The following is a 22,511-nucleotide window of genomic DNA, read 5'->3' as shown; positions in this document are numbered from 1 at the left end:
ATAATCTTGTGACCACAAATATGAAGCATTATTGGTGTAAAAGCTGCATAAATGTTAACAAATTATTTTAATGGATCACGGTTTTGGTCCTCCGGGCTACTGCCACAGGAAGTCGAAGAGTTTTCGTAAAACGCAACATAGGATTGAAGGAATAATTGTTCCGTTGAAATTTAATTTTGCATTTTTGTATCGCCTTGTGAAATTGGTCCCATTTTAATGCATTCATTAAGTTGTTGCCTTTATTACTTTCATTTTTGGAGCTTCATATCAATTGAAAAGTTGATGAGTAAAGCAAAGTCATGACATTACATTCCTTTTGTAGAATTTGGTCTTTCTGTTTCAACAGATTTCGCAGCCGATTCTTAGCGTACAGAATATAGCATGGCTAGTACTATGATCCTACTGACACCAATAATCCACTCAGGCTTTCAGCTCATCGGAAAGTTGATGTACTGAAATCATATTAATGTTTCAATTTGATGTTACTATCGTAATCAGATTTCGATTTGTTCTCGTTTTGATATTTGACTTTGGATTGGTCATTTTTTTATAAAAGGAGTCTCCGGGTCTCCGATGGAAATATGGTTTCCGTACAATTCTGTATCATTTCTATTGAGAAAGACAAATCATCTTTCTACTCACAACAATTTTCTAAGGGAACTGACATTTGGTTAATGAACTTCCACTCAACGGCATTTTTCAACTGCTACGGTAAATAGAGCCTAAAAGTGTTACTTATGTAGAGTAAATTTTACGTCTGTTTGACGTCTCAAATTGAACCGTTATGTGGCAGTTTGACAATTCAATTTGAACTATTGGCAAATTATTCAAATTGAACTGCCTTTGACAATGTCTTTTATGGTCCGAAGAGGAAAAGCGAAAAAAATGTTTGTTCTATATTAGCAGATCCCGGTTGCTTAATCATAGCTAGTGTTCATATGATATGAAGTTCTTTCAAAACAAATAGCAATTTTTAAAAAGAACTTATAAATTTTTCCAAACCCTATTAATATTCCTTAGCAAAAACAAAACAAACACACAGACATAGCGCAACTCAACGAATTGAGACACTTGGTATTTTCAAGTGATTGCACAACCTTTCTTGTTTGAGAAAGGCGAAACACCCATATGACCTAGGAAGTGTTTGCGTACTCGATTACTCGCAGCACTTTCTTTCGATTGCCGAAGGACGACAGGACACGCAAGTCTTGTGACGCAGTTGAAATAAATCAGAGCGAATAATCCGACTGTGATATTTCTTTGTTTGCACCGAACAGCGATTTCTTCAAAGTTAAACTTGTACCCCTTTTGAATTTCTGCTCGACAATTGTTTCGCTTTTTCCAAAGAATGAAGTGCAAGAATTTCCTCGCATTGTAAAGTTTAGTACGCAGGTTAACGAAGTACGGTGGCGCGCTGCACCCAGTGCACCGTAAATTTTCCTGGCGTTCAACTGCCATATAATGATTTAATTAAAATTTAAACAATTGACACTGCTCCTTGGAGGAGCGTGGAGCGTGGCACCGTCAAGTGCTCCGGCCGTACTGCCGTGTAGTTGGGGAGGTGTTTCTGTAGATTTTCAGTTTATGAATAAGTTTCTCAATTGTTTTTATCGTTCTTTCCCCTGTTCTGTTCGTCTTGCCCGCAGGTAAGCGCTCTGAAAGGTCACAAACGGTACTGCCGCTGGCGAGATTGCGTCTGTGCGAAGTGCACCCTGATCGCCGAAAGACAGCGGGTGATGGCGGCTCAGGTAAGTTTAACATTTTGTTCTTGATATTTAAGGATTATTCAAGATTATCAATCGATTGGTGACTCTCTTCCCAGGTGGCCTTACGTCGGCAGCAAGCTCAGGAAGAAAACGAAGTGCGTGACCTAGGACTGTTGTATACCGGTGGTGTTCATTCGGTAGGTCAACCGGTGCCAGACAGCAACGGACAATCTTCGGTGGGACAGTTCCACACGGGGATACCCTCTCCGCCCAATGATTCCGATGGTGGCAATCGGGGAAGCTACGGAACAGTGGAAGGTAATAATTCTGTTGTGACACTCGGAAAGAGCACACTGTACAATAATTTATGTTTCAAAACTCTGCTCTTGCTTTGAACAGATACCGAAAACCCCCGGCTCCGACCGGAACGCATCAACTCCGCCTATTCACCAGATCAGAGTGAACCAGACAGCCCCGGTAAGTGCCGCCAGAACATGGTCGATGAATTTATTATTACACTTTCAAGCTACTGTACAATTTTGATTAATGGCACTCGATGAGCAGTGCTTAGTGTTGCGTTCTGTCAAGTGACGCACTGTGAATCCATTTCAACATAGATAAAAATAATAACGCTCAAATTGATAGGTAATGATAATGGTGACATATTCATATTTGTGTATTGGAGACATCATAAACCAGATGGTTATGGTGGAGGACACTCGAGTCAGAGGCTACACAAAAGCACATTTTGTGATATTGTTGCAAGTAGACAATGGGAGTTTCGTTTGGGTAAATATGACAATTGGTCGGCATGACGAAAGAAAGGTTCGAAGTTTGAATTGCCACACCAATGCAATGCACAGCAGATTCATACTAAAGTTTGTAAAGAAGGATATCAATTGGCGAATCCTTTATAGGCTTCTATAGTCAAGTGTGAGGGTTTTGTGGGTATTATACACTTTTTACTCAACGAAATTGGCTACATTGCCCATATGAACACTGTTTACGCAAACTAGCATCGAAATGATCATATGCTTTACCCGGACATCAGTCAAGTACTGATAAGTGTGTTTGTTTTCCGTACTTAATTTTATTGCAAACGAATTTTTCTATATGTGTGACACTAAAGGTGCTTCTGGCATATTTTAAAGTGCTAAAACCTGCTAATTACACGCCTGCTTGAAAGGTGGGGTACGTTTGACACATATTTGAATCATTTTTGTAAAAGTCAGTCATTTTATGAATTATGATCTTATGAATTGTTCCACGTAGCGATTTGCGTCACCTGTGGATTTCATTTTTGTTGTGTTTCTCACAAATTCATTTCCATTGATAAAGTAGTCCTTTGTGGTATCAATGAAATGGCTTCAGATGTTTCGTCCCATTTCTAATTATTAGACGCTATGTTTTACTTCAGCTAGTCCCTACCGGATCAATTCCAAGATCCATTCAGTGGTGATTTTTACACTTGAGAAAAGAATGCTCCTTATGTTTAATCTATCCCAAAGCCTAATATCCTGGATGCGGTTTGCAGAAAAAAATGTTTCCTTGTGTTTTATTTATACATGCAAATAACTTTAGCTCAGGAATCAGGAAGGTGTTGACTCACTCGAATTCCGATGAACAATTTCGTATACAAAGCAAATCGAGTTCCGAGGACACCGTTCCATCGATAAGCCCCGCCTAAATGAAATGTTTGCATCAAATGGATTCAAACATTACAGAAAGACTTTCGATCCCTTCACGGAAAGAAATCCGTTACTGCTATCATGATTAGAAAATCATGAAACCAATCATTTTAGCTTATCATGAAATTATGAGCAATAACTCTTCTCCCATGAAAATTAATCATGGTTCGAAAATGCGTTACTTGAAGAATGCATTTCTCTCAAAGCTCGTAACTCTAATTTTCTAACCGGATATCATTTTGAGCCCTCTGCCTCAAGTGATGTGATAGATTAATAGATTACGGGAAAGCAAAAAGCAGACATTGAAAAGCAAGACCTACTGAAAATGTATACTTGATCCTGAAGCATGTTCATTTAATAATCGTGTTGTTTTACCCACCGGCTGATAGAGAATTAAACATAATATACAAGTAAAGATAATGAACCGAAAATTGAGAGCATAAGAGACTAAGCACGGCTACGCTTCTCATTTGACAAACATCAATGTTTCATATTGTTTGAATGTATTCTTAAATATTTGATGTGACCAACAACAACAGAATAATATTCCGAAAGCTAGCGTTTAACTCGATTGTGAATTTGGAACACCATCTAACGAAAATTAGAAAAAATATTTTGTTCAACCACTTTGATTAATTTGTTTCATAGATATAACAACATAAGCTGTATTCAGTCACGTACCCAGAGGGGGGCCCAAGGGGCCCGGGCCCCTCCCGAAATCAAAAACAGATATATAATTATTTAGAAGGTTTCAGACAATAATATAATACAATACCAGTTCTAGTGGAAAAGTTTAAAGTGTATGTTAAAATCACCCGTACAGGGCACACCGAGAATTAACTACATAAGCAGTCTTCAGTAACATTTTTTTTTTATCTTTGGGCCCCTCCCGAAACGAAATCCTGGGTACGGGCCTGGCTGTATTGATTCACCTAAATGTTATAAATAAGACGATTTTTTTTTGCAAGAATTTGACATAGAGTTTCATTTTTAGAGGTTTGATTCACACGTGTTTTTTCATGCAGTTCGTTTAAGTGTTTAAATTCTGAAACACAAAATCAAAACTGAAGCAATGAACGCAACACGTTATTTTAGGCGTCGTCGTTTTACAAAACCATAATATTTTAATTGTTAATGATTCTGATTAAAAGAAGTTCGTCGTACTTTTCACTGAATTTATGTTGCAAAAATGACCATCGTTGCAAAAATCACACATAACGCTTGAATTTATGTTGCAAAAATTACCATCGTAGCAGAAACACGCCTAAAGTTATAACCAACAACACCAAGTGCGTTCCGTTTAAACATCAGGAATAGGACGTCAAACCGAATGAATTGACCTATTTGAAAGATTTTTACAAATTTTCACGTTTCAAATTAATTATTACATACAAACAAATTCGCACCCTCTCATTCTGCTATTGACGCAGAATGCAATAGCACCCAATCGACGCCGTTCTATTGACCAAATGTCATTATAGACACACGGAGAGGCATGAGATAGGAACTTGTGAGCACTTAGTGATCTCACCTTTTGACGACCTACTTGAGACAAGAAGTGCTCCTAGTGCCAAAAGTTTTGGCTGACGAATTGAATCGTTTATTGCGTGAAGCTTCAGATACAAGAAGATGTCACTGCACAATTGAGCACGGTCAGACACCAGTCCGTAATTTTTCTTTATGACAATGCTCAGTAACATGCTGTATGACGTGGTACTATCATCTATTGTAGCAAAACAACTGTGTTATTACACCGCCTCACATTATGGACTGATCGATCTTCACCACTGAACACAATTAGTTAGACAATGTATAACAAAGTAAAAAGGGGCAAGGAAATTTTCATCTTCTTTAAATAACTAAATCCTATGAGTCAGTTGCAATGAAATCCGTTGTTGTTGTAGATTAGTTAAAATAGATGGGGAGAAGACTTTTTCCTTTGTCCGCGTGTTGTTAATAGTAGAATATTGGCATTTCAACTCTCCCAACCCAATACGTTTCTAATGGGTTCCCAGTCCTGATTGTCTCTCTTGGTGCCGTGATTTATAGTGTTTATAATTCTTCGTTTCCGGCTTTAAGCGAAGTATATCAAAACAAAGCTGATACAATAAATGAATCATAAATATATAACTTGTGTATGGCAAATACGGTTTGAAATTCGTTAAATCTCAAAAAAATTTGTTTTAAGCTATTTATGATGATCACTGTCTCTAATGAACTTGATTAATATTTCAACAGTAACGACGAATGCGTTATGCATGTAGAACGTATCTTAATAATGGAAAGTGCAATCGATCACACATTAACCGTTTTGAGGATGTTTTGTCCTTTTACTGCACTTTGTCAGAATAACAGTTCGGCTGAAAAGTTCGTATCGTTTAATAGAAACACACATTTTTTTTGCCAAAATTCGTTTTTATTATTCAACATAATTGCCATCAGAGGCGATACAGCGATTATAGCGATCTTCCAACTTTTCGATACCATTTTTGTAGTACGATTTGTCCTTTGCCTCAAAATAGGCCTCAGTTTCAGCGATTACCTCTTCATTGCTTCTAAATTTTTTACCAGCGAGCATTATCTTGAGGTCTGAGAACAGGAAAAAGTCACTGGGGGCCAAATCTGGAGAATACGGTGGATGAGGGAGCAATTCGAAGCCCAATTCGTTCAATTTCAGCATGGTTTTCATCGACTTGTGACATTGTGATTGTGAGCTCACGCGGCACCCATTTTGCACAAAGCTTTCTCATATCCAAATATTCGTGAATAATATGTCCAACACGTTCCTTTGATATCTTTAGGGTGTCAGCTATCTCGATCAACTTCACTTTACGGTCATTGAAAATCATTTTGTGGATTTTTTTCACGTTTTCATCGGTAACAGCCTCTTTTGGACGTCCACTGCGTTCATCGTCTTCGGTGCTCATATGACCAGTACGAAATTTTGCAAACCACTTACGAATTGTTGCTTCGCCCGGTGCAGAGTATGGATAAAACTCATCAACCATTTTTTGGTATCGGCGGCACTTTTTTTCATCAAAAAGTAGTATTTCATCAACACACGAAATTTCTTTTTTCCATTTTTTTCACAATAACAAAAGTAGCTTCACTCAAAATGCAATATCTCACAAACTAATAATCAGACAGCTGTCAAATTTATACACGTATCTTTTGAAGGTTGGTACTAACTGAAAATGTAATGGATTTAATTCTAGTTGCGCCCTCTCATAGAAACGATACAAACTTTTCAGCCGATCTGTTATATGTTTCGCGGGAGTTTGCGTGCCTTTGGGAATGAACAACTAGTACCTCACTGAAAAACATAATAATGACTATGAGAAATAATAAGATCTTCTCATACATAAGACAAACTAGAAGTTAGAAGAATCATCAGAAACATTGAAATAGCAGTTATTTTCTACTCATCTCTATGAATCTAACGTAAAAAAATGTAAATGAAATATTTGGACCATGTGACCGTATTAGTTGTATGTGCTGTTAACATTATAAGTTTCTTTTTTATGTATACTCTAGTCTCTTTTCTGTGTTTTGCCTTTCTCATATATGTCTGAATATGTGTATGTGTGTATATGTATGTATGTAACATTTTTTGCACACACTTTTCTCTTAGACCTAGTTTCATGAACTTAGATTCAAATGAAAGTTATAATTGTCCCATACAAAGATCCTGAATTTTATTTTGATTCGACTTGCGGTTCCAGAATTACAGGGTGATTAGTGTAAAAATTCCTATTTCAAACTACTTCCTCTATTTTCTCAGAGATAGCAAACAAAGTCCCGGTATTACATTCCTTCTGTGGAATTTGACCGTTCTGTTTCATCATACTTCGCAGCTCATAGCGTACAGAATCATTGCATGGCTAGTACTGACACTAAGAATCCTTCCAGGTCAGGGTTCAAACATATGACAACTGGCTTGTAAGACCAGTGCCCTATGCATTGAACCGATTTTATCAAACTTAATTTCAAATGAAAGGTCTCATGATCGCATACAAAGCTGCCAAATTTCATTCAGATCCATTTTCCGGTTCCGTATTTATTGAGCAAACTCACCATTATCATTATACAACCAAACAAACCGATTCCGGCTATTCAGGTTCCCAATTTCTGATTCCGGAAGCACCGGAAATAGTGGTCACATATTTCAAAATGGATCTCATTACTTTTCTCAGCGATGGCTTGACCGATTTTCGCTAACTTCGGTTCTAATGAAAGGTCTTGTAGTTCCATATAGAATTCCTGAATTTCATCTGAATCTGACATCCGGTTCTGGAAAAATATTAAAATATTTATACCGTCGCTAAAAGCGGCGAAGTAAAGAGCGTAAAATAAATATATATCATTTATTTATACTCGACTTTAACCTACTAACGGTCGTACGCCGGGTAAAATAATTTCTACACGGTTAAATGTGCAAAATAAGTTAAAATGCCTCATTCGGATGTCCAAAACTTAAAATTATGGAAAATGGTGCTAAAAATGGATTAGGTGTACAGCAGTTGTTATTGCTAGAGTTACTCTTACTAAATTCGAGAAAAATGAATTATTCACGTTTGCCATGAGTCGATTTCCTCATTCATCTAAAGTTTATGTAGTGTTTGTTATTTGGGCATCAAATAAGCTAACATTAATAAGTACAAGAAACAATGACAACCATGACATGCATGCACGAAGTGTTTCATATGGATCATTCATTTGTTTAGCACTGTAAACACGAATCAAGGTAACTAAAAAGCACAAGCCTAGTACTTTGAGCAAAATTTTGTTTTTTTTTCATTCCCGTCATCAATCGCTTACGAATCGATTATAGTTATTAGAACTACTAACTAATGGAAATTGCAATTAACGTGAAAATCGATGTAAGTAATGAGACAAGATTATCAAACCCTCAATCACTATAGGCAAACGGATGATGTATTGAATAACCTTCAAACTCACTTGAAAAAAATGCTTTCCATTTAATTCGTGCGGCGAGCGACTTAAATATATTTGACAAAAACTATACTTCATACAAATTCGAAAAGCGGTTTTTCCATTTTTCTGAATATCGGTGATGAATCAAATCGACACGAACGAAGCCATAATTACGGAACAAGTCATCCATGTAAAATAATTACACCCAGATTCAAGTAGTTCAGATTCAAAGGTAGTCTAGCGCGGTTTCCTGCCACCTGAAAGTTTGAACTCCGTTCGATTGTTATTTTATCGCTTTCAAAATCGAAATAATAATAATCATAATCGTGGGTGCATTTTCCACGCGACTACTTCACTCACACACGGGGTTTGCTCGAGGGGATCCGTGTCGGTGTAGGTGGGTGGTTGGGGAGGGTGGAGTGTGCAGGTATGTTTGGTGCATTGTAAAGCTTACTCCAAAGCTACTTGAGTCTGGGGGTTCAGGTACCTACCGACAGTTCGGCCTGTGTGAGGTCGTGTAAGAAATAACAACCATCAAATGGTGGTACCCACATTAGGAGGCAGCAAGCTGTGAAAAAAAATGTGCCTAGGCTTTTATTTGGCTGCTGTGCCGAGAAGAAGTAGAAAAAAAACAACCAGCTTGCAAACAATATTGCGCTTCGGTGATTATTTTTGCACCACAATTTTGCCATAATGTTATACAGTGTGTTTTATCGAGCAGAAGCAGAAATAATTGATCGAATGTTTTTTCCATACTGCAGCAGATTCGGTGTGTTAATTTTTGGATTTACGTAATGTAGATCTTTTGTTACATGATTTAGTACATACTTTTGGTGATTCCGGATTCTACATGTACATATACATTTAACTATGCCCTGTATTTCACATTACAGGTGCAAGTCATGTAGAATTTTATCATCATATAATAAATAATATAGTCGTAAATCACATAGTCAGATGTTTCAGTATCATACGATACACGATGAAATCCTCAATTAGGGTAACCGTGCTTTTAATAATCTCAGCTTCACCACTATTTCAAGTATTAAAATTATTAGTTGAAGTGAGACCTGCTACCTGAGTACTGCTCACTAGTTTTTCTGTGACATTACTTTTTTGGGTCGAAGCAAAGGCAGTCTGCTGACTATGCGTACGAGTAATCAGCCAAATAAAATAATATTCCAAAGGATTATCGAAAAATGCAAGAAGTTTGTGTGGGAATGGCGACCGCAAAAACAACTCTCATAATTGTAGATCAAATGTTTTCATTTAGCGAACAATTTATAAGCACGTGGTTTCAAGTCAACTGTAACGGTAAGTAGTGCAATGATGGGTTCTTTGGTGTTTTACGGGTTTTGCTCAGTACGTTTGATGCCATCCCTAACCCCTACAGACTGATAGCAAAGATCCCTATTTTAAGTAAACATAGCATTGACGACCCCTCTGTTATTTTTTTCTCTCAATAATTCACGGCAAGGGTGAACAGTTTACGCTGAGGATGATAATTATTTTTCATCAAATCATCACCATAAAATCTTCGGCACACGCCTGCGGGCTGTGGTAGACACTTTATTTCACCACACTCCCACATCGGAAGAGGCCACGATTAGGCATAAAAAACCTTATTAGTCGCTGAGATCTCTGCCAATCAACAGGCTCAAAAATCTGATGTTGTGTATGTGGAGCTCAATAAACACCGGTTTAACTTCCAGAAATCTGAACAGAAAGAGATAGTTCTTAAGGTGATGTTTTTGATGGTGTTGGTATAGAAAATAGATGTTAAGCTTGAGAAATTCTCCACGATTAAAATTTCGTTGCTGATCGGGATAGGTAAAAATTGCACAGAAAGTAGGTGAAAAGGTAGAAACGTGATTTATTTCCACCTTAAAGCAATAACAATTTTATAGCAGTTGGACAAAATCATTTAACACTTAATTTCGAACTAACGAATTTTCATGGGCTCTTAAATAGCGAAATAACTCGAAAAACGAAAAAAATCATACCAAAAATTTTAATAATAAAAATCGTTGAGAAAATAGTTTGTGTAACGATGAGACCAAGCAGAACTAAAACACTAAAATAATCTGTTAACTGAAACTAGAAACAAAAAAATCTCCTAATTTTGTAATGTTGGCAACGATCAAAGCATTTAATTCGAAACAATGGCAGTTTCGTTAGCTTTACATTGTATTTGACAGGCCGTTTGTTCATTTGAAATGATACTGTTAAAAATGTGCCTCCCAAACGAACAGCTGTCGTCACTGTGGTTACAGGCAAGATGAACAAGAGCAAAAAGTACATGAACAGATATAGAAAGTACAAAAATACAGAAAGTACTGCAACAAGTACTTAAGTGATAGAAACAAGTATATAAAGTACTGGAACAAGTACAGAGAGAGAGAGCAGGAATAGACATTTCGTCAATTGAATCTACATTTAAAATATATCAGATCGCTTGAATTATGTGCCAAATCAACTGTGAAAATAAGTCATTTTTACCTACGTATGATATAAATTTACCCGACGTTTTCTGATTGTGTATGGATAAATAATATCGTATAACTGTTCAACCTCCCATTTTATCAAATTATGGCTCGACATTCACGGGCTTCAGAAAAGGCATATTGTTTATAATTAATTCAATGTGTATTTCAAGCATTATGGCGTACTTTTACATACAAACAAATGCATTTTTCGTCCCTACATCAAGCGATGGCTATGTTTGCCGCATAAATTAGAGTCATTCTTACAAAATTCAATTATATCAGTTATATCACCAGATCAGAACTCATAGTATTTTGCAGTGTAGTTATCGTCATTTGCGACTAAATAAAGGCTATATTACAAGAGAAGTATTGAATCACATACTTATAAAGAAGTCGTCTTAATTTACATTTTGCGTCCTATACATATACGAGTGCCAAGAATGTAACATTTATACGAATGATTTGGCATATATTTCATGCATTTTTGTCTATTTTTAATGTATGTTTGTCACATGTAAGACGTAATTTGCATTATAAGCTCGATATATTTGCTATAGATTTATGTTATTCTTATAAAATCAAGTTATTTTAAGTTATAATATGTTCAAACAGTCTGTTGCTGCAAAAAAATGTATAGGTAACATGTATTTTATTAGTTTGCTTTTGTTATGAATTCTAAATTTGGGGAACATTGAATCCTTGAGAATGAACTGAGTTATAAAAATTACTTTATCTTCTATCAAGAACTTGGAAATATCTGGATTGTAAAATTAAACTCTTGTATTTGAATGAAGCTGGTTCTGACGTTACCAAGATTCATTATTGTATGCTCTCTTTTATTGAAGCGAGAGACGAAAATGCTTCCACTCTCTTCCATTGTTTTGAATGCGATTATTAACGAATGAGACAGTAAAAACGAATATGAGGCTCTTGGACTGTATTCTTTCATTGAAACTTTGTGACAATTTTAAGCTTTGTTGTATAGTTCAAGACCGCGTTTACAGTGGGGCAACTGAACTCATCATTGTACACGCAAAGAACCATCGCGGATCTAAATGCAGATCCTCTTGGTCGTGATCATAAAGAGTTAATTGAATTTTCTCTTTCGTACCAAAAGTATCAGATTTATCAAAATGGAAGTGGACAAAGTTTGAACCGTCACTAACACATTTAATGACTACTCACGCAATGCGAAAATGAAAGTATTGATGTAGAACACATCTTTATACTAGTATGGGTGTCGTTTGGAAATATGCCGTGCGAAACAAGGTTGCCACATATACAGATTAATCTGTATTTTACTTCTCCTGAAAAATACAGACTTAAATGTTGCGAAAGGTAAAATTGTCTTAAAACCGATGAAAATTATTATTATTATTATTATTAATAATAATAATAATATTAATAATAATAACAATAATAATAATAATAATAATAATAATAATAATAATAATAATAATAATAATAATAATAATAATAATAATAATAATAATAATAATAATAATAATAATAATAATAATAATAATAATATTAATATTTTTATTATAGTTAAAAAAAGGAAAAGCTTGCACAAGTCACACAATCGATCAAATAGCTGGTATTCGGAAGTGTGAAGGAAGCGTGCCAGTTTTTTTTCGTATTCACGAAATCCAGTTATGTCTCTGATATTACCTCCCCGACTTTTTAATTTGTTCAAATAACTTCAACTTTGATTCTGAATAATTTGTTACAATTTATAAGAATTTTTCACCTTGTCCGATAACGATCGCAGCACTGAAAAACTAAAAAAAATGGGTTTGAAGCTCCCGTGGAATTTTGTCTTTTGACAAGTAATCCGCAACTGTCGGTTAAACATTTGTCGGTTAAAGTTTGGTAACTTCTGGGGTCATCTCGATCCTAAACCAAATTGAGAAATATTAGTCAATTGCGAGAGGCAATTGAAAATAGGATGAATTGCAAGCGACGAGAAGAAGTTAGAGCGAAAGGAATGTTGGCTGTGTGGACAGGATAATGGTCTTCGAACAATGGATATGGTAAGATGAGTTACTGAAATATTGATCTCACAATCAGTATAAAGCGTTACGTATCATATTAAGTTCATTGACCAGTATAGGCAATTAAAATCGTTGTTTTACTTCCAGTTTTTTTGATATCTCTTCATTAAGTTTAATTCCACATACTGGATATTCATTTTTTAAAATTAGTAGTGAATGCTTCGAAGAGCCCGGAAAAACTAGGATGAAATAAATTGAGCAAGTTCATGTTATTACTTAGATTACTACTTCATTACTTGCTACTTATTACTAATTCCATCCCATGGAAATCTGACATTGCTTTAAGTTTACAACATATTCATAAATCATTCTGCTTTTCAACTGAACCGAGATTAAAAGATAGGTTTTGTCAGTTTTCCATGTTATAACTTCCGAACATATAACAAGAAAGCTGTCAACCTCGTATTAATCATAGATTGATTTGAACTTATAATGAATATAAAGTATTGCGGTTGGGGACTATTCAACTACAGTTTGACACGACAGAAACTTAATCACATGCCTCACAACCGCTTGCGGGAATATTACATACCATTGAGACATTTCAGAAATTTACTACATAAAAGGTTGTAAAATCAGAATCGACTTACTCCTATTAGAAATAAAATTTTGTACACGTCTTCAGTGTGGCTAGCTGTTTTACACGGATGGAAGGGCAGCACTTTTTTCAAATCATTCATTGGAACACGGCGAATGTAAATTGTATAGGAAACGTTTCCGCACACTGAAAAATAATAAATGTGTTTTAAGCACCAAGCTACACTGAGCGAAATTAAAATAGCATCACCCCGTTTTATAGCTATACTTTTCTTGACTTCAACGTAGAAAAACTAATTTACATATCAAACAGTCAAAAAACTATCTTGCCACCTTGTATGTATGTTATGATGCTTATTATATGGACTATTTGCATTTTAGCTGACCAGTTCATGAAAAAACGTGTGAAATATAAATAGCACCACCCTACACGAAAGTTGGTTCTGATAAAGTTTGACAGATTTTTGTTTAGATATTTGTTGATTAGTAATTGCATCAAGCTGAAGGAATAGTTTCTCTCTAATAGTGACGAAAGCAGTTTTTGTTGTTGTAATATAGAAGTCATGGGTCGATCTAAGCATCTAATGTTGGATGAAAAAATGAAAAATTGAGCATACCACGACGCAGAATTCTCCAATAGAGAAATTGGTCGAAAGCTTTCTCGATCATACACTGTTATCGGTAGATTTTTCAAAAAAGATGAGAAACCTGATCGTATCGAGAAACGTAGAAGGAAAAGTAAGCTTTCGGAGAAGCATAAGAGAAGAATTTCTATATTTGCTAGAATAAAAAAAACATCATCCAAAATACGTGCTGAGATGAAGATATCAGCGACAACACGACGAGTTCAACAAGGTTTGTCGAACAATTAAAACTTGAATTGGTGCAAAAGACTGGAAAATTCTAACAGAGAAGAATAACTTAAACCGCTTCAATTTCGCAGAGAAATACATTACCTAGACTGATGAATGGAAAAGCGTACTGTTTTCTTATGAAAAGAAATTTAGCCTGGATGGACCCTGTGACTAACATTACTATTGGCATGATTTGCACTTAGAAGCTATTGTTAAAACGAGTCGAAATTTCGGGGGTGGGGGGCTTTTATATGGGGGGCTTTTATATTTCGTGGAAAACTTCCATTGGAATGGATTTCCACTAAAAATGAAGTCAGAGGATTACATAGATATGTTGGAGATAAGCTTGATTGAACATGCGAGTCCTTGATGGGTCCGTATTATATTTTTCAACAAGATAATGCTGCAATCCATAATTAAAAATTGAGTAAAGAATGGTTTAATATAAAAAACTTAGAAGTTCTGGAGTGGCCAGTTTATACTACGGATCTAAATCCTATCGAACACCTGTGGTCTATCCTCGCTAGTCGCGTTTACGAAAACGGGAAACAGTTTAACAACGTGTTTTCTAAAATTCAAGTTTCTAGTGTAAGAAGGTCATCTACAATATGAATTCTCAGATCAAAAGCTATAGATTTGCTCTTGGTGATCTTTTTACGACAAGTAGCTGTTCTCAAGATACTCGGACGAGTATCAAATAGATTTCCTCGACTTCGTTTCAGCATAGATCAAGTAAACCTACATTTCACACTGTACGGAGACACTGACAGTGCTTCTAGTGAGTAACGGTTGTACTTTTTTCCAATAGCTACTGTGATTGTGTGAAATTCGCAGGCAGCTTTATACATACATTTTATGAGCATTCACGCACCCATTTTTCACCAGACGGCGCTTTAAGTGTCACGGACTGCTCAGTTACATTACGATTACACTGCAGGGAATCTATATGAATTTTCTTCATAATTTTAGACATTATTTTAACACAAGTTTCAGTGTCATAATTATTACGATATGAAGAAAGTACATGTCTAAAATTATGCTCCTTTTTCGGAAATCAGTCTTGAGTTAAATTGATCGCTGCATCTGTACAAAATTTATAATTTGCTCTGCTAAAGAAATGTTCAAATCGGAGCATGTAAAATCGGATAGCTCGTTTTCAATATCGGGAATCGCTCCACTAGAAGTTGGTCTTATCTGACGTTGATCCTTCGAAAAGTCTAAACATTGGAGACATCAGATAAATGTCAGCTGATCAACGATTTATCAACATGTTTCTCGGTAGGTTTACGAATATTCCTATGAGCAAAAATTGCTACAGATAACAATTTTTTTGAATGCGGATGGGTCAAAACAAATAATTGAATCATAATTTCATGAAAGATGAAAATAAGTGAACTGGCCCTATAAACCGACAGCAAAAATCTATCGACACTGTTACCAGATCGTTATGTTCCCATGATAACTAGAAAGAATTTTTAACGATGCAGTAACTTGTATAAGTAAGAGCACAAGAGGATAGAAGAACGTCGGCCGAAGGGTGAAGCAGGGAGTGCAATAAAAAGCAAAAGTTAAAGATTCTTATCTGGGCTGCAAAATTGAATGCATGAGGTCAAACTCAATGTGCGGATAATCGGGGATCATACAAAAGAAGAAAGATATAAACATATTTTCACCCTCTGCTCCGGTTCCATTCCCGACATCAGCATATGCGACTCGGTTGTGGTCGGCACAACAATTCCGAGAGGGTATTCACAGAAGCAAAGGGATTCTGCTGGTTCGCCAGGAATTGTTCCGTTCGATTAGGGCTGGGTGGGAGGATTTGCGCACAGATACTATCAATAGCTGAAAGTATTATAATAATAAAAAGGGGTTGTCTCAAGTGTGCATCCGTAACGAGTATTTTCGTTCCGATGAAAGAATTTTTGTATTCAGTGATTATTTCAATAGAGCCAAGTCACAATCGATGCTGCATTTTAATGTTCGATTGATAATATGATAATAGTTGAAACAGCTAATCAACGATCTGAGAGATTTGTGGATAAGCAATTTTGCGGTAAATTACAAGCTAAACTTCAGTAAATAAATGCGTTAGCTGGATCTACTGTCGAAGGCCATTCCTCGCAGAGATATAAATTTCCTTCCTAAGAAAAACGTCTTCTAATACAGTGCCAACAATTTAGTGCCACTTGAGATAAATTCGAAACGTTTTTCAGCCTCCCCTTCCCTCCTGTGTTCAAAAGAAAGGAAATCAGTAACAGACACAGGATCAGAAAGCAGAATTCAAATCCTAACAAGATAGATTTCGTTTTTTCTGTTACCTCCATTCAATCACAGCTCAAACCGTCCACACAACTGAATCCTGTAAAAAAGCGAGCGAATGATATCCTTCCTTCCATACAGTCAGTGTATAAAGGAATAGAAATCCGACCACTTGAACTCACCTTTCTCGTTATTCCTTTCGGGTTCAATATCAATGACTTGTCTCCGAGCGTAGGGCATTACTTACTGCACGACTGGACTGGGCCCGTGAACGATTTTCGTTTTCTTGCGAAAAGATCCTACGGAAACTGTAATTCGAGCTTGATTGCCAAACAGCTTTGCTACACTTGGGCCATAGGTTGAGTAGAGAAATTTTTATTAACAAACATCTCAAGTGACCGAGAAGTAGCGAAATTTGTCAACGAAAGCGAAGTTATTTTCTCCAGGGTAACCTTCGAGGAAGAGTTGGAGTACGGGAGAGGAGAAACGGATACCGAATCTCATACCATCCACCGACACTTTGGTAAAAACGGAAGGACTGAACATTTTGGCACCGGTAATTTTGAGTACAAATCCTTCTGCGAGTTCAACCGGAACCGAGAGCGGGTTTTGTTTGACATTTGAAATTGTTTGCTTTCTGTTTTTGTTTCTCATTGGTTGTTTTTCAAAAGCGTACTGTGGACAGAACAGAAAAGAAGATTTCTGAACTGAAAATTTAAACATGTTCGATGAAAAAAGGAACAAAAATATAATTTGTGATATTGGGAACGATTCGATCACTCGGCGATTCAAGTTGAGTTGCTAAGTTACAGTAGTATTTCAATTTGAACTACTGAGCACAGAAGAGTTGAAGTCGAAACGTAGAATAGAAAAACCTTATGATGTATTTTGCAGCACAGAACGGTTAGTTTTTGTCTAAGATAAGATGTGGCAAGAGAATTCTTCTTCTTGTTTTCTTTGAGCCTTGCTAAATTAATACTGGTAGTTGAATGCATAGTGGACCTTACTAGAGAACAAGTAATGTCATTATTATCAAGAAATGTTATTTTTAATGAAAGTGAATGGGGCCGTACAGTGATGGACCAGTTATGTCATTTTATTGACCGTCAAGGTGAAGACATTCCAACTAAGATTTGACACAGTTAACAGATATACAGGCTCTAACAAAATTTTTCATAATCCTGTGTAAATATCAAATTTGCTATACGTTGGAAACCAAACTGCCACCTACTCGACTATTCGCCGCGATCTTTCAAAACGTTCCGGAGCGATAACAAAATTGTCATGCATGTTAAATAAATATATTAATTACAACAATTTGAACACTTATCACACGATTTTTCTAAGTGTTAAATAGAACTTTATTTCCATGTCACATAAATCACACGAGTATTCAATCTAAATAAAACAAAATAAACTTGTCATCTTAACCAAAAGCAAAACAAAAATCTAGTGTGAAGTGAATGTAGCACCCAAAATAGTGTCTACTATGAAAGCGGCTATGAAAGTGGTGACATCTGCAAGTGTACGCCACGATGAAAAGTTTACACATAGCTCATATGTAAGCCTGTATATCTGTTTTCTGTTGATTTGGTAATTGCTATCCTTACACGTTCATTTATAGTTACACTACTTAATAACAATAACATTACTGGTCCTCGTGTAAGGTCTCCTAGTGATAGTAGTCAGAGCTTAAAATTGTCACGCATTCTCAATGAAAGAATTTAATCCAGTAGCCTTATACTCGTTTTTTACTGTCTCATTCGCAAATGATCGCATCCAAAACAAACAAAGAGAGACGAACCATTTTCGTCTGTCACTGAACCAAAAGAGAGTATCAATGCCCGCGTCACTTGTTCCTTTGCGACAAGACAAAACCAAAATTACGTCTGCAGGGAGAATCAATCGAATTTAAATTCTCATTCTATCATAGATATAATGAAAATCTGTGACGTTTGGCTGTAAATAAAGCCTAAAATATGCTAAATTGTAGTAATTACATCCCAAAACTTCTTCGGAAACAAAAATTTCAACCGATTCGAGCACCAATAGGTACAAATAGTTGTGAATCGAGTTCTGTCATTATCGATTCTCAAAGCTTCGGTTGAATATCGACACTGCACAGACGATACGTATACGATTTTGACTTAGAGGGAAAATGAAAAAAACACAATTTTGAAATTACTGTTCCGCTTATGCCGTTGACGGAGCTGAGAGTGACATTCATTTCTCGTCATTTTCGTATGTTTTGAGTCAATAAAAATGACTTTTATTCGCTCGGATCACAATAATGAACAAGTTTCCATATTTATTTGGAATGTCATTACTATAGTGATCCAATAACCGGATATCAGCCTAGAGAAAAATCGTAGATATGGCAACGAGTTAAACATAACAAAAATCTGACACCGCTTCCAGTTGTATTTGTGTACGAGCGACTTTTCTAATGTTCGAGTTTGTTTACTTTTAGAGTATCACACCTGTAACCAAAAATAAAGTGTATCCATCAGTTTTGATTGAGAAAACATAAAGCATTTGTAAATTATTTCACTTTCCACTGATGATGAACAACGAGTAACGAGGCAATGTCAACTAACAGATTGAAATTATTTTTGACAGTTCAATTGGAATCATACGAATGTCTTCACTGATCTTTGAAATTATTAAAAATTACATAACTGATACTCGTGTGATGTGACTAGCGAAGTTGACAGTGCAGCCAATTTCTTTTAGGTATTCATTTAAGTTATTTTGATATCTGTATTCAAATAGAAATATCCACCAAATAACAACCCAAGTAAAATTGTCATGTTTCACAAATGCTACTGAACAGTAACTTATGTTGGGTTTGTTTTACAAGTGATTTCACGCGACTTCTAACAAATTTGAAAACCGTTCACATCACAGCTGGAAAAACAAACTCAAAATCTGTTTCGAATCGATCAATTGTCATACTTATGAAAATATGTATATAATTAGTTGAAAAATTGGTCAAATAATTTACTTAAATATTTCAAGTAAAGAGCTTTCATTACATAACATTTTTTTGGCAGGTAGCAATTACATGATTCGCCAGCTGAATTGTACATTTCAGAATACGAAAAGAACTGTTTGTTGTTTTTTCGAAGGCTACGATCGGAGTAGCTGTCAAAACTGGATACTATTCTGTTCTGGCAATAACCACACTAAATATCATTGCTAAACTACAATAAAACACGCATAGGGTGAATTTAGAAAACACTTTCGTATCAAGGTTTACAATTTGTCACGTATCTGAATATTTACTAATAGATTCATCTCAAAACGTGATCACTATTTTACATAATTATACCACTATTCAAGGTTGAATGACCACATAATTTTTTTTTTCATAAATACGTTTATTTCTTAAGGCAGTTTACATAAGTTTTTCTTCGCCGTAGCATATCTTTTACATAATATTCTTATCCTAATTTAATTCTAACATAGTCACAACGTTTTGCATTTATTAAAACATATTCTCTTATTACTTAAATATCATCTTAGGTAACTCGTTTTTAATTATGAAATCTACTCGGAAATATTATTTGAACCAAACGATTAACTTCTATAAATTATAAAATAAGCTGTTATTTTCAGACATTTTGTTAATAATTTCATAAACTGTTTCGAGTTTGTTTGTATCATTACATTATTTTTATTCTAATTTAGCTATTGGTTGAACTCATGGACGCAGCTGGGATCAGAACTAAGTCTTGAAAGGGGCCTTTATTAAATTGAAACTTCAGTTTTCTTTATGAAATGATAAATAAGTTTCATGTATGAAAGGTCACGACAAGCAAGAATGTCTCGAACCGGGATATTGGATAGTCTACCTTGGGTACGCAAAGAATTTATTAGTTGAGATCTGACATCACGATACTCCACGCATGTCCAAACGACATGATCAATATCTCGATAACCTTCGCCACAAGCACAATGATTAGTCTCGGAGAGCCCAATTCGAAGGAGATGTGCATCTAACGTGTAGTGATTGGACATGAGTCTGGACATCACACGAATGAAATCTCTACTCACATCCAGTCCCCTGAACCATGCCTTTGTCGATATTTTCGGAATAATTGAGTGCATCCACCGACCCAGATCATCTTTATCCCAAGAAGCTTGCCAGCTGGCAAGTGTTCTTTGGCGAGACGAGCTATAGAATTCGTTGAAAGCAATTGGTCTCTCATAAATTTCACCCTCAATAGCACCACGTTTGGCTAAAATATCGGCTCTTTCATTGCCAGGAATGGAGCAATGAGCCGGGACCCAGACTATAGTGATTAGATAATTATTGTTCAATATGTCGTTCAGGCACTGTTTTATTTTGCCCAGGAAAAACGGTTCAGTCTTGCCAGTCATGTTTGAGCGAATGGCTTCAATTGCACTCAGACTATCTGTGAAGAGGAAATAATGGTTTGGAATTAATGTGACGATTACACTCAAACTATAATGAACTGCTGCTAGCTCTGCTATATAAACAGATGCAGGTTCTTGAAGCCTAAATGAGGCCGAAACATTATTGTTGAACATACCAAACCCTGTCGCTTCTTCAATTCGCGATCCGTCCGTGTAAAACATTTTCTCAGAGTCAATATGCCTGAACTTACTTGAAAATATTTTTGGGATTTCCGTCGAACGTAGATGATCCGGGATTCCACGCACTTCGCGCTGCATGGATGTATCGAAAAATAAAGTTGAGTCAGGGACATTTAGGAGGCTGACACGGATAGGAATATATCTTGAAGGGTTGATTTCCTGTGACATATGGTTAAAATATACTGTCATGAATTTTGTTTGAGATCGAAGCTCGACTAGTCGTTCGAAATTATTAATTACCATGGGATTCAGCACCTCACATCTTATTAGCAGGCGTGATGAAAGCTCCCAAAATCGATCTTTTAATGGAAGAACTCCCGCCAGAACTTCAAGACTCATTGTATGTGTCGAATGCATGCACCCTAAAGCAATTCGCAAACAACGATACTGAATTCGCTCCAGTTTGATAATATGAGAGTTTGCAGCGGAACGAAAGCAAACGCATCCATATTCCATCACTGAAAGTATCGTTGTCTGATACAATTTTATTAGATCTTCCGGATGAGCACCCCACCAAGATCCTGTTATTGTTCGAAGAAAATTTACTCTTTGTTGGCATTTTGTTATCAGAAACCTAATGTGTCCTCCCCACGTGCATTTGGAATCGAACCACACCCCGAGGTATTTAAAAGTTAAAACCTGTTGGATCATTCTTCCCATCATATGGAGCTGAAGCTGCGCGGGATCATGCTTTCTTGAAAAGACGACTAACTCTGTTTTCTCCGCAGAGAATTCGATACCAAGATGAACAGCCCAATCGGACAAGTTATCTAAGGTATCTTGCAATGGTTTATGCAGATCAATAGCTTTGGGTCCAGTAACTGAAACCACGCCATCATCTGCCAATTGTCTTAGTGTACATGGGGTTACTAGACAGCTGTCAATGTCATTTACGTAAAAATTATAGAGGAGCGGACTGAGGCATGAGCCTTGCGGGAGACCCATGTAACTATTTCTGAGTGTTGCCAAATCGCCATGTGAAAAATGCATGTGTTTCTCTGACAAAAGGTTGTGAAAATAATTATTTATAACCGCTGGGAGTCCATTTTGGTGAAGCTTGTCTGAAAGAACATCAATGGAAACTGAATCAAATGCTCCTTTAATGTCTAAAAATACAGATGCCATTTGTTGCTTTTGAGCGAAGGCAATTTGGATGTCAGACGAAAGTAATGCAAGGCAATCATTCGTCCCTTTATTTCTACGGAAGCCAAACTGAGTATCTGACAACAAACCGTTCGTCTCGACCCAAGTGTCGAGACGTCGTAGAATAATTTTTTCGAACAATTTTCTGATGCAGGACAACATCGCAATGGGTCTATATGAGTTGTGATTGGAAGCTGGTTTCCCCGGTTTTTGAATGGCGATAACTTTC

General features: G+C 36.2%; 1 protein-coding gene across 1 annotated transcript in view; it reads left to right on the top strand.

Moving 5' to 3' along the window:
* Positions 1–22,511, top strand: part of LOC131425378 (doublesex- and mab-3-related transcription factor A2) — a 70,763-nt gene that overhangs the window by 10,357 nt on the left and 37,895 nt on the right. The window contains exons 2-4 of the mRNA XM_058587217.1: positions 1,647–1,748; positions 1,823–2,024; positions 2,106–2,183. Of these exons, the coding sequence (XP_058443200.1) occupies positions 1,647–1,748; positions 1,823–2,024; positions 2,106–2,183 (382 nt within the window). The remainder of the gene's footprint in view (positions 1–1,646; positions 1,749–1,822; positions 2,025–2,105; positions 2,184–22,511) is intronic.

The sequence above is a fragment of the Malaya genurostris genome, chromosome 1 (assembly GCF_030247185.1).
Source record: "Malaya genurostris strain Urasoe2022 chromosome 1, Malgen_1.1, whole genome shotgun sequence".
Classification (NCBI taxonomy): Eukaryota; Metazoa; Arthropoda; class Insecta; order Diptera; family Culicidae; genus Malaya; species Malaya genurostris.
This window is presented reverse-complemented; position numbering and strand designations above follow the sequence as displayed.